At 42.1% G+C, this 15795-nt stretch overlaps 1 protein-coding gene across 1 annotated transcript in view; it reads right to left on the reverse strand.

The window, feature by feature from the left end:
- Positions 1–15795, reverse strand: part of csmd2 (CUB and Sushi multiple domains 2) — a 231318-nt gene that overhangs the window by 25827 nt on the left and 189696 nt on the right. Inside the window, exons 45-50 of the mRNA XM_034125465.1 lie at positions 14043–14188; positions 13871–13951; positions 13081–13194; positions 7021–7209; positions 4815–4961; positions 1684–1872 (exon numbers count right to left, since the gene is read on the reverse strand). Of these exons, the coding sequence (XP_033981356.1) occupies positions 1684–1872; positions 4815–4961; positions 7021–7209; positions 13081–13194; positions 13871–13951; positions 14043–14188 (866 nt within the window). The remainder of the gene's footprint in view (positions 1–1683; positions 1873–4814; positions 4962–7020; positions 7210–13080; positions 13195–13870; positions 13952–14042; positions 14189–15795) is intronic.

Below are 15795 nucleotides of genomic sequence, written 5' to 3' on the forward strand. Positions count from 1 at the left end.
GTCAAATCTAAAGTTACATTTGTTATGTTAGGGGGAAAAGCAGTTTTAAATTAAATTAGATAGCCTTAAAAGCTTTGACTATATTTATGTGCATCACAGTTGTGTCAGTCCTGGTGCAAAGTATGAAATTGATTTTGTTTCATTCCATCACTGAAATCTGCACAGTGACAAGCAGATACCTGTGGCTATAACCCACAAGACTGACATATCAAACACCTCAGCTCAGGTAAACCAACTATCATTAATCTGATGCAATGTTATCTTCAAAGCGTTTCTGAGGATGGGTGAAGTGAGCTTCCTTGAAGCACGCCTAAGGCTGAGGGGCTGTTGGTGATGGCACTGTCAGCTGGAATCACACTGTGATCCAAAGCAAATGGAATCAGTGATAGTTTTTTCAATCATCTTAAATCATAACGATTTCAACTTACAAAATGAATTTGCAAGAGAAAATGTCTTCTTGAACTCAGCACATCAGTAAAGGAGAATGCTAGGAATGTTAAAATCTTGTTTTCTCTGCACAGTGTTTCATTTAATCACTTTGGAGAAGTCGGACTATATACCGGATGAGCTCAGTTGAATTGATAACATTGACGAAATGTAACTTAATTAAGAGAAAATCTTGTTTAAGCTGATTTCCATTAGCCATTTACAATTATCCTGCCCATCTGATTTTACAAATGTAATTTGCCTCACCTTAATTAGGAAATATAAAACAATGGACTATATTTCTTTATCCATGTTTTTTTATTAACAATCTACATCCTTCTTACCCTCTCTAATAACCTGCTGCTATGATCAGTGGTGTTAAGTAAGTGGTATATAGTGAACATTTACTCCAATACATTTATTTAATACCTTTAATTACTTTGCAAATTTGGAATAATGATGTAAAATATAAACAACACTTAACTAAGACGCAAGTTACACCTGGTAACATTCACAAACTACCCTGCAGCATACAAAGTGATTAAAAGTAGCTGCCTGCAGGAGTATTTCTACACTCTGGTAGCTCTACTCTTACTTTAGAACATCTTCAGACTTGTACTAAAACAAAGCATTTATTTTCTCCACTGCCTTAGGTCTTTTTGGGCGAGCAGAGAAAGTCTTCTGTTGTTCTTTACATCTGTGATCTTGTTTAGTCTACAGTACTGCAATACTACCTGGTACAAGTGTTTGTCAACAGCTTTAAAATCTAAACTGCTCCACCTGTTAACAATCTGCTCAAAGATTGTTGGTCAACCCTGTCAGAGACTTTATGACTCAGCATACCATAATAACCTAGTGAGGCTGTTCAACACCATCATCTCGGACCTAAACCATGTTCTGAACAGAGAATATGAATCTAATCGGAGATACAGGGTCCCGCGATTCCATAAAGTCAGATTGAAGCATCCTTTGTGCACCAGTCAATCCTCACAGTAAATACAGAGCTGAATCCCAGATCAAATGCACGCTGAAGGCTCTTTGAGTATGTTTTCTCTCATTGATTATGCTGTTATGTTAAATAATTGTTGTTTGTTTTTCATGTATTGTGTCTTGATATTTGTCTATGTTGATGTTACACATGGAGCTGCTGTGATGCAAGTCAAATTTCAGACTTGATCTGAACATTAAAGTATTATCGTATCGTATCGTATCGTATGTGAGTACTTCTTCCAACTCTGGCTATAATTGAACCCTCACCTTGGCAAAGTGGCACTGGTGCGTTCCACTGGTGGATCCCCTGTGCTGTGCGGGTGCATGTGGCACTGCTCTGTCCAATAAGCCGGAAGCCCAGGTCACAGTTGAAACGCAGGGTGCTGCCCAGCTTGGTGCCCGTCAGACTGTGCACCGTGCCGTTTACAGGGTTGTTCGGAGGGCTGCAGTAGGCAGCTATAAAAACAAACAAATAGGTAGAGATATAAACACAAATACTGATAACACTGAGCGCAACAAGCGTAAAAAGTAAACCCAATAATGATGCAAGCTGATGCACGTTGTTGTTGAGGAGGTGAAGGAATAATGCGCCCCAGATCTGTTTTGCATCCATCTTCTACGCTTGGCATAGTAAAGGAGGATATGTATTAATACTAGTGCTCGAATGCAATCTCTTTAAGTCAGAAAATGCAGACTGGAGACAAGGAAAATTGATTAAAGGAAAATAATGTTCTGCAAAGCATAACAGGAGTTTGTCAGCAACAGCAGAGGAGCATCATCAACGTGATGAATACATAATAACAGGAAGGAAGTATCTGTTGTTGTTTGTTGCTTAAATTGGGCGCTGCAATAACCATTCATCTTACCGAATGATCTGTGGATCCTAAAGAATGAAGGGTTTCTGGGGCTAACAGTCATACGATATCATTACACTTATGGCGAACAAATAAAAACAGACATTGCGAAAACATCCTGGATAATATTGTAATTTTGTGATGCAACAATTCATGGCTTTGTGAAACAGGAAATAGTGCCTATTGTGTAGAGAGAACAGGATAGAAGTGGACCAGGGACACAACAAAGTGTATTATCCATTACACTAGGATCACATTACATTAATATATAATAATGAAAATGTTAAACCTATAGCTCACGTTGACAGCATCTCTTTCAAGTAATTGCATATTTTTAGCACCATGCAAACAGATACAACTCCCTTTCGGTATAAAAAAACCCATGTCAGAGCTGTTATCAGCACTTATGAGATGTTACTGTCTCTCAAAAATTGTTCCAAGGACACAGACAATCTGGGACGTTTCATAACATTGTGTGGCATTGAACAGATGTTAGATGAAAAAAGACGTTTTGTGGAATATGACTCTGTGGTTGACTCAGAAAGATTTCTTAGTAGATGTCACACAGCAGTGTACTTTAAGGATTTGGACATATTGTGAGGTTCAAGGTTGAACCAATCTTCACAATCATCAAAGGTGGATTCTCATTAATGCCCTTGATGGCTACTGTATGTAACATAAGGAAAAAAACGTCCAGTAAGCCCATGTTTTATTTCCAATGATATGTATTACATCAAATTAGCTTCGATATGTTCCCTGGCAAGGCCTCCTCCTGTCAGAGAGACTGGCGGTTCCTGAGCCACCCTCGAGTTCAATTCTTCCCGTCTGTCTGTGTCCAACTCATTCTCCCCTCTCTCTCATTCACACCAACGCAACTCCGGTTCAAGCTCCGAGCTAGAGCTTTTCAGGTTCAGAACCGGTTCTTCGGTTTAGCTCCGGCTCTTTTCACACCGCCCAGAGTCCGACTGGTGCTGCGTCATTGCGTCATCGTTTGCGTCATGACGTAACCGTTTGCGTGCCTGCTTCATAAAGCCAAACCGCGCGGAAACCCCTCACAGTTCACACCGACAACAACAACAATGGCCGATTGTGTTGAAGCGCTACTCGTTTTGGTTTTGCTCTGTCGAAACGAAATGGAAGACCAGTAGGTAGCTGGTCTCTTCAGTGGACCACTGCTGCTTGTTAAGTTTCTCCATCGTTGTGTACAAACTGGATTAAACGCAGGCTTTTTGTTGTTGTTCAGGAGTTGATCCCGCCCCTGCCCCTGCCTCGATGTAAGCGTGACGTATGCGGTGCTTTTGCTCTAGCCGGACAATTTTTTGGTGCTTGAAACAAACCGGATTCCAGAGCTAAGAGGCTGCTCCGCTGCGGTGTGAACAGGAAAACCCGGTGCTTTTCAAGCTCCAGCTCCGAACCGGCCCTGAAACACCGTTGGTGTGAATGAGGCATCTGTGTTCCCCTTTCCTTCCCTCTCTCTGTCTGTTATAGTACACAGCTTGTCTCCCTGCAATCAGCCCTGCAGCTCAGAGGAATACGATCTACATTGGCAGGTGACTGGATTGGAATAGATAATAGAGAGGAGAAAGTGGGAGGAAGAATACAGATGAGGGAGGGACATATGAGCTTAAGGAGATGGCTGGAAAGATACTAAGTCAGTTGGTTGAATTGATAGAAGAGAGAGACTAAATGAGGTGATTGAGAAACAGCGATTGAGGCTATGGATGGAGAGTAAGAATACAAAATGAGATGGCCAGTTGCTAGAGGAGATTTCTGCAAGTTGTTGATGGAAGTCCGGCCCACGGAGAAAAGCGATGGATTGATGAAGGGAACCGGCGAATACATGAATCTGCCATCTGTTTCTTCCTCCCCACCAAGGCACTACATAAGGCACCTCCATATTGACCATGGCAACTCGCGGGTTCTCAGCCATCCCTTCAGTTTGGCTGTCACTTAGCCTGCTATGGCAAAATCCATCATGGCTTAAGATTAAAAAAAAAGTAAAAGAGGCAATAAATAAATAAAAAAGGGACAGTGAGAAACGACAGAACATCCGGTAGGGGAGGCGGAGCGCTCCGCTGAGAGGAGGGGAGAGACGATTAGTCAATCTGGCTGAGTGCTGTTGATACAGAACGGAGGGAGCCTTTTAAATATTTACACAGTCATAATTCAGAGCCGGTTATGCAGGTGTCGTATACCAACATATCTTTCTTGGGAGCAGGACAGAACAGAAGAATAATAAGAAATACAAAAGAAACAGCGTTTAGTAATTCCTAGGCCTGTGGTGCACAGCGAGGAGTGCTGCAGATGCCCGTTGCCCCCGGTAGGTTGTCATGGAGATGGGTTTTATTTCTTGCTATCTCAGCTGCAGTTGGCAGCCTAAATGTTGGTCTTGTTGGCACAGTGAACCAAAGGCACCTCTGTTGAGTTTGCACGTACAACAATGTCTACGAGTTCTTCTGGTGATCAATTTTAAAAGGACAGCCGAAATAACATTGTCTGAAAAGTTTGTGACTTCAGGCTGGTGTAAGTCTGGTTATGACGTACCTGAGTAGCGTATGCGAAAGCCTTTGTGGCTGGTGGTGTGATCGAAGGACCAGTGCAGGTAGACCCTGTTACTGGAGCTGGTGATGCTCAGAGGGCTGGAATAGTTACCACTGAGGGTAATCAGGAGAGGGCTCTGTCTGGTTGGGCCTGAGGAAGAGAGAGAAATCATTTATTAAGAAGAATCCATCTTTGTAATTGTCATAACTTAAAAAGGCCCTATTCTGCTCATTTTCAGGTTCATATTTCTATTTTGTATCTCTAGTGTGACATGTTTAAATGCTTTAATGTTCAAAAAAGTCTTTATTTTCCCCATATTACCTGTGTTGCAGCACCTCTTTTCAACCTCTGTCTGAAACCAGAGCCCAGTCTGCTCTGATTAGTTATCTGGCCAGCTTACAATGTGTCAAAATAGCCACTTTAATGATTAAGAGCGCCGCAAATTGAAAGTAAACTAACACTACGAATGAGTTTTCTTTATAAAGCCTTGTATTTCATGATCTACACACTGAAAGCTGGACATTCATTTAAATAGCATTTTTCTTATACATTTAAATTGATAGAAATTCTCATTATGCACGGACAACATTTTTTTTAAATATATTTTGTCATGTCAGGGATTTTAAGTTGTGCCTTTTAGTCTAATTGTGGAAAAAAAGATTCCTCCATAATTGCCTTGGCAAGGTTAGTCTGTTCCCACTCTGCAGAATACATAAAGCACTAATCGGGAACACTAGTGTGTACGACGGCCATTTTCTCAGAGCATCCTGGCAGAGTTGCTGACTGTGCCTCTAATCACATGCTAATGTAAAGGCTGATGTAGATGTCCTGTCACCGTGAAGCAGGGCCTGTGTGTGATTTTTCTGTTAGTAGATGCAGTAAGCTTTGTTATGGGCGGGGAATCAGATGTCTGGCTCATTTCAACCTCTAATTGTGGATATTAGTGAGAATGAGTCGTTGGTCAAGAAAGTGTGGGGGGAGGTATCTTATGGCACATTTCCACTGCAGGGCCTCGCACGGCTTAGTACGGTATAGTTAGGCCTTGGTAGGCCAGGCTCACTTTATGCTGCGTTTCCATTACAGTTTAGGAACTGGGGTAGTAACTATAGTAACGCAGTGTAGGCGGAGCCGTGACGTCATCTTCAATGCGAAACACAAAACCAACATCAGCCGTTAGCTGTTAGCCCTCAGAGCTCACAGCTCCTCATATCTGTTCAGAAACTAGACAAAAGTGAAACAAGTACAAACCACAGACTGCCTGTGTCATGGCGAATACAGTCGCTGGTTCATTTATGTCTGTAGGCCGTTGTTGTGAGTGTGGCCGGTCGGAGCATATACTGCGTTAGCTTAGCCGATCTCCATTTAGAAAACACGCATTTTAAAAGGTTTTTCTCCTGCCGTCTGTCTGCAGACTTGTCAAAGCATTAATTCATGGTTTTTACTAACCGGTATCAGTATGTTGTTACTTCGGCATCATTTTGAAACGTGTATTACAATTAAATCACGGTAAAATATGTTCATTTTGTTGTAGTTGCCAGCGATTCTCTCACTAGTTTAGCATACTCAGCCCGCTTGTTGGCCCGGAAAGAACCTCGATTTGAGAGCCAGAAAACTGTGAAAAAGTACCCGCTAGCCAGAACTACGCCTAGTGGAAACGCAACCAAAAACGGGCCGTGCACGGCACGCCTAAACCGCGCTGTAGTGGAAATGCGCCAATAGAGACAAAGGGTCAAAGGGGGCCACACCTAGACCTGAAAGACAACATGATACTCAGTTCAGCTGTTCTTGATAAAGAAAAGGTCAAAACTATTTTAATGCTGCACAACTAAATAGCATGATTCCAGTGTTCCGGTATCTATTTATGATTTCATCTGAGCGTTGTTAACTCTTTGGTACTTTGTATCCTTCATATTTTTGGTTGACCACAAGACGTTTTAGTGCAGTTTAATTCTACAATAAGTCATTACATCGAAGTCGTCTATCAGACACCACTAAAGTCTTACTATTCTAAACTGTATTTCATTTTTTTGTCTCTTTTATCAACAATATTGCATGTGAAAATTGCCAGAGTTTAATGAGGCACGTGCTGACTTCATGAACCTGAAATAAAGTTTGTTGACCAATATTTGTCATAGTTTTTGCTATCAAAAACAAATCAACACAGACATGATACTATGTGCTCCCTTTCATTACAGATGCAGTGACTCACCATCAAAGATCTCGAGCTCATCAAACTGACGGCTGGTCTGGAATTGTTCAACAGTGAAGGTGATGTTGTAGCCGGACTCCACTTTGACCACCCAGGAGCAGGACTCGAAATGTGGGAAACCGTTGCCTGGTGACAGGCTCATGATGACATCTGTTGAAGCTGTCAGGATCTCATTCATGGGACATGTCACTGTGAGAAAAATAAGACACATTTATAACAGGAAGAAAGGCTTGTTTACATGTAGCTTTCCGCTGTTGTTTTTTACACACATACCTTAACATGGTTTTTCATTATTTTCTTTTTCAGGGAATTTAATTGACATTGAAGCACAAATTGGATTGGTTAGAACCATGTTGTTGTTGGAAGGCAACTCAATGTGACTAAAAGCATCGCTAAGCTAATTGTCATCCTGGTGTTGATGCTGTCATGGCAAAGAAAGCTGTCCAGGAAACGGCTTATACATTATATACGATGACTCTCTTGCCACGAGCATATTTCCTGCTCTTTGCCCATTGTCAGAATGTGACAGATGTGATGCTTATTAGCCGGCGCACGCTCACATCTGCCTGGGAGTCATATTGCTGTGACACGTCTGGGTGGACCACATACATCCACTCATGTCCTACCCCCTCTGTCACTGTTATTTCTTTTGGGACATCTCTATGGCATGCTTTGACATTTCTTATTGGTTTCTGTCTGTATTATCAGACGTTACACAACGCTTCTGTCTGTTGTGCTTTTACTGCGATGCTGTGAAGCCAACCTCTTAATTCGCCTGCTTACACAGTGGAACCATAATAACAAACTACAACATGAAAGGAAGCCAATGCTGCTATGACAACACAATGCTTTTGCTGCAGAGTTGTTCTCCTTTCTATTGTTTTTTTGGATCACTTAATAGGGCGGAGGTCTAAAGAAAAGGACAGTAAAATAACTCTTAAAAAACCGGGAGATTTTTATTTTCTTGTTTGCATTGGATTGCTTCTTTTAGTTACTATTCACATACATAAAGCAAATGTTCTCTATTGACTGTTTTATAGTGTATATTACTGCTTTCCTATATCACAACGAATCCCAAGGGTCTACTTTGATCAACATAATTGTATGAAAGGTTTTAACACTGAAGCCTTGCTGGAACTCAACCCAGCAGCTGGTTAAGAGCTCTACAATTAAAAAAAGACCATTCTAAAAAAAACATACAGTTATTGTTAAATATCAGCCACTGGCTTTAATTACAAAACAGAAATAATAAACAAACAAAGCATAACATTCTGCATGTGTGATTTAAAACCATTTTAAAGAGCACAAAACAAGGTGGTTTTTTTCATCTGCGTATGTTTTTTGTGTGTGAGTGTGTTTGGGCACAAAACGTAGCAGGGGTGTAATGCCCCTGTTGTGTGCCGCAATTTAAATACTCAAGCCACATCAGCCTCAGGGTAAGGCAGCACTGGACGGTTTTTTATTACAGTGCTGAAATATTGAATGCTCTGAATGACATTGTAAAAGGGCCATATTTGTAGGACAATGTGTAAACCTTTTTTCGTGTACAAAGTGGAGCTGTGCGTTTCTTTCAGTACACATTGGTGTATGTGTTTCTTAGCTTGCTCAACCTCCTTCCTGTGTTTATAGGGGAACATATCATTACAATTGCAGGACGAACATCATGGCAGACAGCCCTGGTTAAAAATAATTTGCAAATAATCTTTGGAATTTTTGTTTTTACCTGGCTTGGGTTGTCAAGTAGGTGGGATATATTGCCCCAGGTTATGTAAGATAGTGTCAGGCAAGCTGTCACTCATAAGCCAAGCATGTCAAAATGAGGCATGTTCCTGTCAATTACTTTTGCCTAAACTTGTGTCCATTCATTTTGTTTTGTATTAGCCAAAAGAAATGGGGCAACAAGTAGGGCAAAGCAAACGAATAATGTCTGAACATTTTGTTGGCTTTTTAAAATGGTGTAGATAACTGTAGAGAGACTGCAAGCAATACAATGCAAGAAAGACTGGGAATGACATGCAACAAGTGTCCCAAATAGAATTAAAACCCTCCACCCCTAGAGTGCCAAAAGAAAAAATACAACAAAAGAACATATTGAGCTCATGTTGTGGTAGCTAAAGTAGTGGGATAATAATAATCCAAACACAAAGTGGGTATGAGAGGAAAATGCTTTGCCATTTGTGAGCATCATCTCAGAAAATACAATTTCCCCCAGCATGCACAATGGTAAAAGCTAAAGTAATAGTGCCATTTTGACAGTAAACTATTCCTAGCCCACACTCCAAGTCTGTGAACACATTTACAACCTCAAGCACCTCAGTGGATGTGAGTGAAAAGGCACTTGATTTCACCGGGAAGTAGCGTATCAAATCTATGAAGAAAGTTGATTAAACTATCAATTTTGTGAGGATGAGATGTGTTTTGATGGTGACCTTTCAGAAAGCTTCAAAATGTCTTGAAAACAGCTTTCTGCTTGTCTGGGAGTTGATGGAGAGCGACAGGCAAGGAGCTCTTATCTATAGGTTGCTCCTTATGAAACTAATCCAGTTTGAAAAGAAGCACCACTCTGTTTGGATGTAAACAAAAGGGTATTAGGGGACACATCTGACAGCTGGAGAAAGGCAGCTTCAAGACACAAGGTGAGATCAACCATGATAGGGCTCAACATGAAATTTCACTTTAACGAGACAAGGATTGGAATAAGCTGGTAGCGGGTACAGCAATCTGTGAGACATCCCTTCTGTTTGTGAATAAATTGTTCAACGGTATGCAACAGCCTCCCGATTAAAAAATGCGGCAGAAGGCCTCCTTGCAGACAAGCACAGATGCACACACATCTGCATCCATACATTTGAGCTTTTCAGTGTGGAGTAGTATAGACGCACACATGCATCAATCCACAATACATCAAGCATGTAGCACTGCAGAGCTGTTGAGATGCCTTTACTCATGTTGCTATTTAATTAGCATCATCTGAGGAGTGATAACGAGCTGATTGAAGGGGATGGGCCACAACACAAGCATTAGTGTGGATCAAGACCTCACAACTTGAGGAAGTCAGGGATGACAATGAAGATGAGAAAAAGGGCAATTGTAATCCATTCTGTAGGACAAAAAGAAGGGGGCCGGGGCAAAAAAAAATAATCTAGGGAACAAAAAGGAGATAGACAGAGAGGCGAGGGAGGCGAAAGGGACTGAGTGGGATGAAGAAAGCGAGCCGGGAGACTAATGTGATGGGTGATTATGCAGGTTTTAACCAGAAATCTGTCTGGGGGATAAACACAGGGATTTTGGATCATCAGAGCTCATTGTGTTTCATTAATGAATTCAAGCAACACTTTGTTCTGATGCTGTTGCTTTGTGTTTGTGTGTGCGTGCTGCTGGAACTCCCCGCAGTCTCAGCAGCAGATGCAGTTAAGGGCTGTGGGTCCAATACGACCCAGTTTAATCAAATAGCGGGGAAATCAGATAAATCACAACCCAACTGGTTGCTCCGATGGCAGAAACACAAGAGAGGCTAAAACCCATTCGCTGTCGTGACTGGAGACAAATCTCTGGATTAAATAAAGAAAAACAAGAGTGAGTGTGTTTATACGTGTCTTCTGATCCATCTCAGTGTTAGGATCGGGGTATTGATAGACAGCCTTGTGTGAAAATCTGTGACAATATATTTCACTGTGTTGTGAAGTAGGCTCAGAGAAAAAAGAATGAGAGAAGAGGGAATAAAGGGTATATGTGTTACATAAGAACAGAAGTCTGACGTTGTGAGTCAGTGGAGGAAAGGGGCGAGTGAGGGAGGGGGAGGAAGGAGTGCAGACAGGGGGGAATGCAGAGGATGAGAGAAGATACCGGCGCATTGGGACAAGCAACACTGCAGAACCGCCTGTAGACTCCAGTGCAGCTCACAATGAGAACATGAACCACTGCTGTGTAACCCGGTCACATGACATGTATGTTTATACAGTGCATGCACGAGTGTGTGCAGTTTAATGTGTATCTTGTGGGGTGTGTGAGGAGGGGTGCACGTGTCAGAGCTAGACGTGGTGATTTGATAGGTGCAGCTGCAGCCGGCATGTGCCCTGCATTTCAATGAGCTGTGCACTTCGTCTCCTCGCTGCCCTCCAACTAAGTCTCTCCCTTCCTCACCTCCCTTTTTAACTCCTGTCCTACTCTCACTTACTAGCCACCTTCCTGCTCATTTAGCTCACTCTATGTTTCAAGACAAACTTATTTTTGACCCCCTAAAGAATCCTGAGACAAACTGTCCCTCATTCTTCACCGTCCAATCTTCTTCTCTTCCTTCTCACTAGCATCTGTTGCCAAACTTTGCTCTTTCCTCTCTTCTCTTGACATCCTCTCACTCAACTCCTGACGGTTTCAGCCTTTGCTATCTGTGGCTCTCCTCTCCCTCAACCAGTCAGTATATGCAGGTACTGTAGCATGACAGCTTGCAGGAAAGAGGAGTATGATGATGGAATTGTTTGTTCTTAGTGTTTCTCAGCACATTATCATTCCATAAAGCCATGAACATACACACACATTCAAAACACAGAGATATGTTTATCTTGGCAAGCCAAAGCTGTAGGAAAATCATTATTTTCAAAATTAAAATAAAAAGCGTGGTTGTTTCTCTTGCAGCTTCAGGTGACTGCAGTAGGTTCAGTGAAGGGAGGACTTCATAGAGGCGAAAATAAACACACACACAAATATTACTTTTTTTCCCTCAATTAATGTTGAGATTTCAGTTGCAGAGTACTTTGTTCCACATCATTATTAGTACCTCACACATCGCCTTTGTCTCTTCATTTGCCATCTGTCTTTCACCAACTCTGCCTCCTCTTCCATACATTGTATATCTTTCCTAAATAGCACTCAAAATGAGTTGCATTTCTGATATTCTACCAACTCGCCCTTGTCACAATCCACCAACAAAGTAACACACAGAATGACAACAACACAGTAAGACAGGGGACAAAAGATTCAATATGTTTAAAAAAAGGAAACGAGAGAATGAAATATGCTTATATGATATTAATAGCAGAGAAGCAACTCAGGGACCCCTCGATGCACCCAGTCTCTGGCCCAGAGGAGGAGTTTTGCACACAACATGCAGTGTTATGATCATACGGTGTGCTGGGAACACTGCACTCATTGATTCTGATTCTGGGATGATCATATCTCAGCATGTAGTGAGCCACACAGAAGCCAGCCTCAGCCTCATGGGAGCCAAGTATCATCCACAGAGAGAGAAAGTAGTGCCTACATTATATGTGGCTGCAGCTTCAGGAATACACGCAGAACGATTACCCATGGGAGTAAGAAATAAGGCAAACTAGTGCATGAGTCAATGATCAGGGGTAAAATGATACTGTCACACTATAACCCTGCTGAAAATAAACTTGCAGAGAGTCGCTTTGGCAGAGGGAGACACAGTTTCACCTGCGTTTTGATATGTTTATAACAAATTGGAAGCTAAAGAGTGCCAGAACAGCAATTTAAAATCATTGACTAACATTTGCTCACTTAAATGGTAGAGCTGCTGTTTGATAAGCTGATTTCTATCTTTACAACATCACACATAAATAAAGCAATGAAAACATTTTGCATCAGCACAAAGATAAGCTAACTTTAGAGACTTTTGAACACCAGAATTAATTTAGCATGTAACCAATTATCACATTGTACTTGAACTAATTAATGCTTTTACAGTGTTTTTTTAGAGCATAGATTATTTGGAGAAAAGCTGGATAATGTAATATTACATTTAGCCAGAAGGGTTAGCGATATCAATGTGTGAAAAGAGGGAGTTAATGGCTCTCGGGTCACAGATTAGATCCCCTGACAGGCAGGATAAATATTGGTAGTGAAATTGAAAGAGCAGCGCCTGCTTCTTACGTCCTACCTCCGATGAGGAGCCCATGTTGAGAAAGGCCCTTGACCATCATCCCTTGAAGAGGAGCTGCTCTGCGGCAAACTGAGTGTGTGAATAGGGCCTTTCTGACAAGAGAGCATGCCATTCCCTGGATAAGTGTTCAAGTGTTCAAGCCTCAGGCTTTAACTCACCATCACATGAGGGTGGAGGCCCCTCAAACTCCAAGTATGTCCCCAGCCGGCAGGTCTGGATGCTGTTTCCACTTAAATGGTAGCCTGGAAGACATCTGTAGCGCACTATATCCCCTGAACAGAGAGAGATGGAGGAGGAGGAAGAACAGTTAATGACAGATCGGAGATGGTGGAAACAATATATCTGATTGATACCACCTAAAATGTCTTTATACACTAATCAGCACTCCTTAGCTGGGATACTGATTCGACACAGAGGTAATAATGATCCATTGTGTGTCTAAGTGAAAGGAAAAGTTAACAGTGCGAAGTACCATAATAATTCCCCACTGGGGACCCTATAGATGAAACACTACGTCAGTGTTGATGCCTTTGTGTCTCTGAGAATAATAATCCGGCATGGAGGTATGAAAACAAACAGATAAGGAGCATTAATCTCTATTGTCTTCGACAGAGAAGGAGAGCTTCAAATCCCTCTGGCTTTCTGATTATTGTGTCATAATCAGTCATTTATACTGCTGCCTCAAAGTCCCCTGGGTCGTGCTGTTTGGGGTGAGTTTGGATTCAGTAGAAATGCATTATGGGATGTGTAGTTTGTATGAAAGTTGGTGATCCTGGGGCAACTTTCAAGCCAGAATGCGAACCGACAGAGGGATTAAATATTTAAAATGCTTAAATTCCAAAAGTCAGGATGGGTCCAACGTCTAATATAAAAAAAGTCAAGGGTGCCTAGTTATTATCTGTGTCTACATATGTATGACTATGCATTTTTGTGACAGCTTCCACCTACCTATTTTAAACTCTTTGCTTGCCATCAGGATCTCTGCATTAGGGATGATGGGAGGAGGCAGGCAGAACTGTAGTCTGTACGCTGTATGGAGAGAAACAAAGACATGAAGTGAGTCAAACACAGAAGATATATGGCACAGATAACGCTCACTTGAGAAGAGTACTTTGCATACCTTGATAGCTGATTTGGAATAGTCCACCCTTCTCCGCGTTACTACGGAAACGAATGAGCAGCTGATTGGATGTGCTGCTGGGCGGCTCGTTGGGCTCGCCATCAGTGAACACTCCCAGTTTTCTGGCTGTCTCCAGTGGACCATCCCTAAATGAAAAATAAAAGGTCACAGGTAAGCTATCCAACAATAAACTGTGATGATAATTATCCGTGGGGACTTTCTGTCAGCAGCCTCTGCAGAAATGCTTGCTCTGTCTCTAACCATAAAGAACCTAGAGGCTCTGTGACGCAGTTCTATGAGAAAAAGCAAACAAAGCCAGATGCCAGATTATGTATAGAAGCTTCCAGCAGCAGAGTATAACCAAGCTGCTCTCACTTCATCATACCCAAAGCAATTACTCTGGGCTGCTCAGGGTGATTATGTTGAAATAAGGTAAAAATTACAGATAAGCGTGGAATGACAGGTCTGGATTGCGCTGTCCCTGCTAACTGCTATCCAAAGGGAGTGTCTCTGGAAGCGGCGGCCCTGCCTTGGCAGTCCCATGGCGTGGGCACGGCCGATTAAGCCGGCTCCCAGATTCCTGCCACAACCATTCAGCTTAAAAACCATCTGTCTTTGGCTGTCAGACTGGGCATGGGAGATTACAAGCAGCTCTGGAAACGGCTGGCTAGGGACTGCCGCCTGACAGCACTGTGGCCAAGCCGCCATTACTGGGCCCATTTCCTTGGCTCAGTAGTTCAGTGGATAGATACACAGCGGTGGTAACTGAAAACTGGGGATCATGATAGTCCCCATCTTGGCTCTGCAGGAGCTTGTTGGGGAAGAGCAGGATGGGGGGCTTTACAGAAGATGAACAATAAGCTTTAAAAGGGTACATTTTGGTCTACTTTAGCTATGTCGTCAAAGTGATACAAACTCTGCATGAAATATTCACACACATTTCTATAAGCAACCCAGTCCGTAAAACATAGATGTCATTCAACGCCATGTGGACTTTCATTTGGTCGTCAAGAAGCCAGCTTGGTTGGCAGTCAGATCTCCGGTGTCACTGAGAGCGGGGACCTTTGGAGCTCATGTCGGGGAGACAACTGGGACTGGCAACCGTCATGCATGCAAAATCCTCTCTTTGCTCGCACATATGGCAGGCCCAGCCGTGCGTTATGGAGGTCATGAAAGGAAGATTTAACCCCTGATACTCAGTCAGGGGAAATACACACAACTATCAGGTAAACATCCTGACACAAACATTAGCACACACACATTTCTACAAGCCAAAGCTTACTTTATGTTTTTTCTCTCACACAAAAGTGGGAACTGTATTTCACAAATTGCTCTGATTGGCTAACATAATGTTTTTCATGTTGCTGAAAAACATTTTCTTTTCATTGAAATTGCAAATGAAAAGACCAAATGAAAAACCTCACAAATTCATTATCCTACATTTGTATAGATATTGATGTGGTTGAAGATGCATTAAAAACTATTTCCAAGTGTTTTTGAGGAGCATGATAAGAAAACCAAGGACACACATACAAAAGCCATAGATGTGACACAGTTGAGCTTTCGATCTGCAGATCTCTTTGCCACTGTAATAAGGTGAGTGTAGTGGGAGGACGTAATGTACCTGTTAGTCAGAAAACAAGCTGTGGATACACTTCAAGAGGAAAGTAAATGAAAAGAGAGAAATGGGCAGTAGAGATCAGCTTATTGGAGCCTGATTCAGCAACACAACAAAGGTGGATATCACAGGAGA

This window comes from Trematomus bernacchii, unplaced genomic scaffold, assembly GCF_902827165.1.
Source record: "Trematomus bernacchii unplaced genomic scaffold, fTreBer1.1, whole genome shotgun sequence".
Taxonomy (NCBI): domain Eukaryota; kingdom Metazoa; phylum Chordata; class Actinopteri; order Perciformes; family Nototheniidae; genus Trematomus; species Trematomus bernacchii.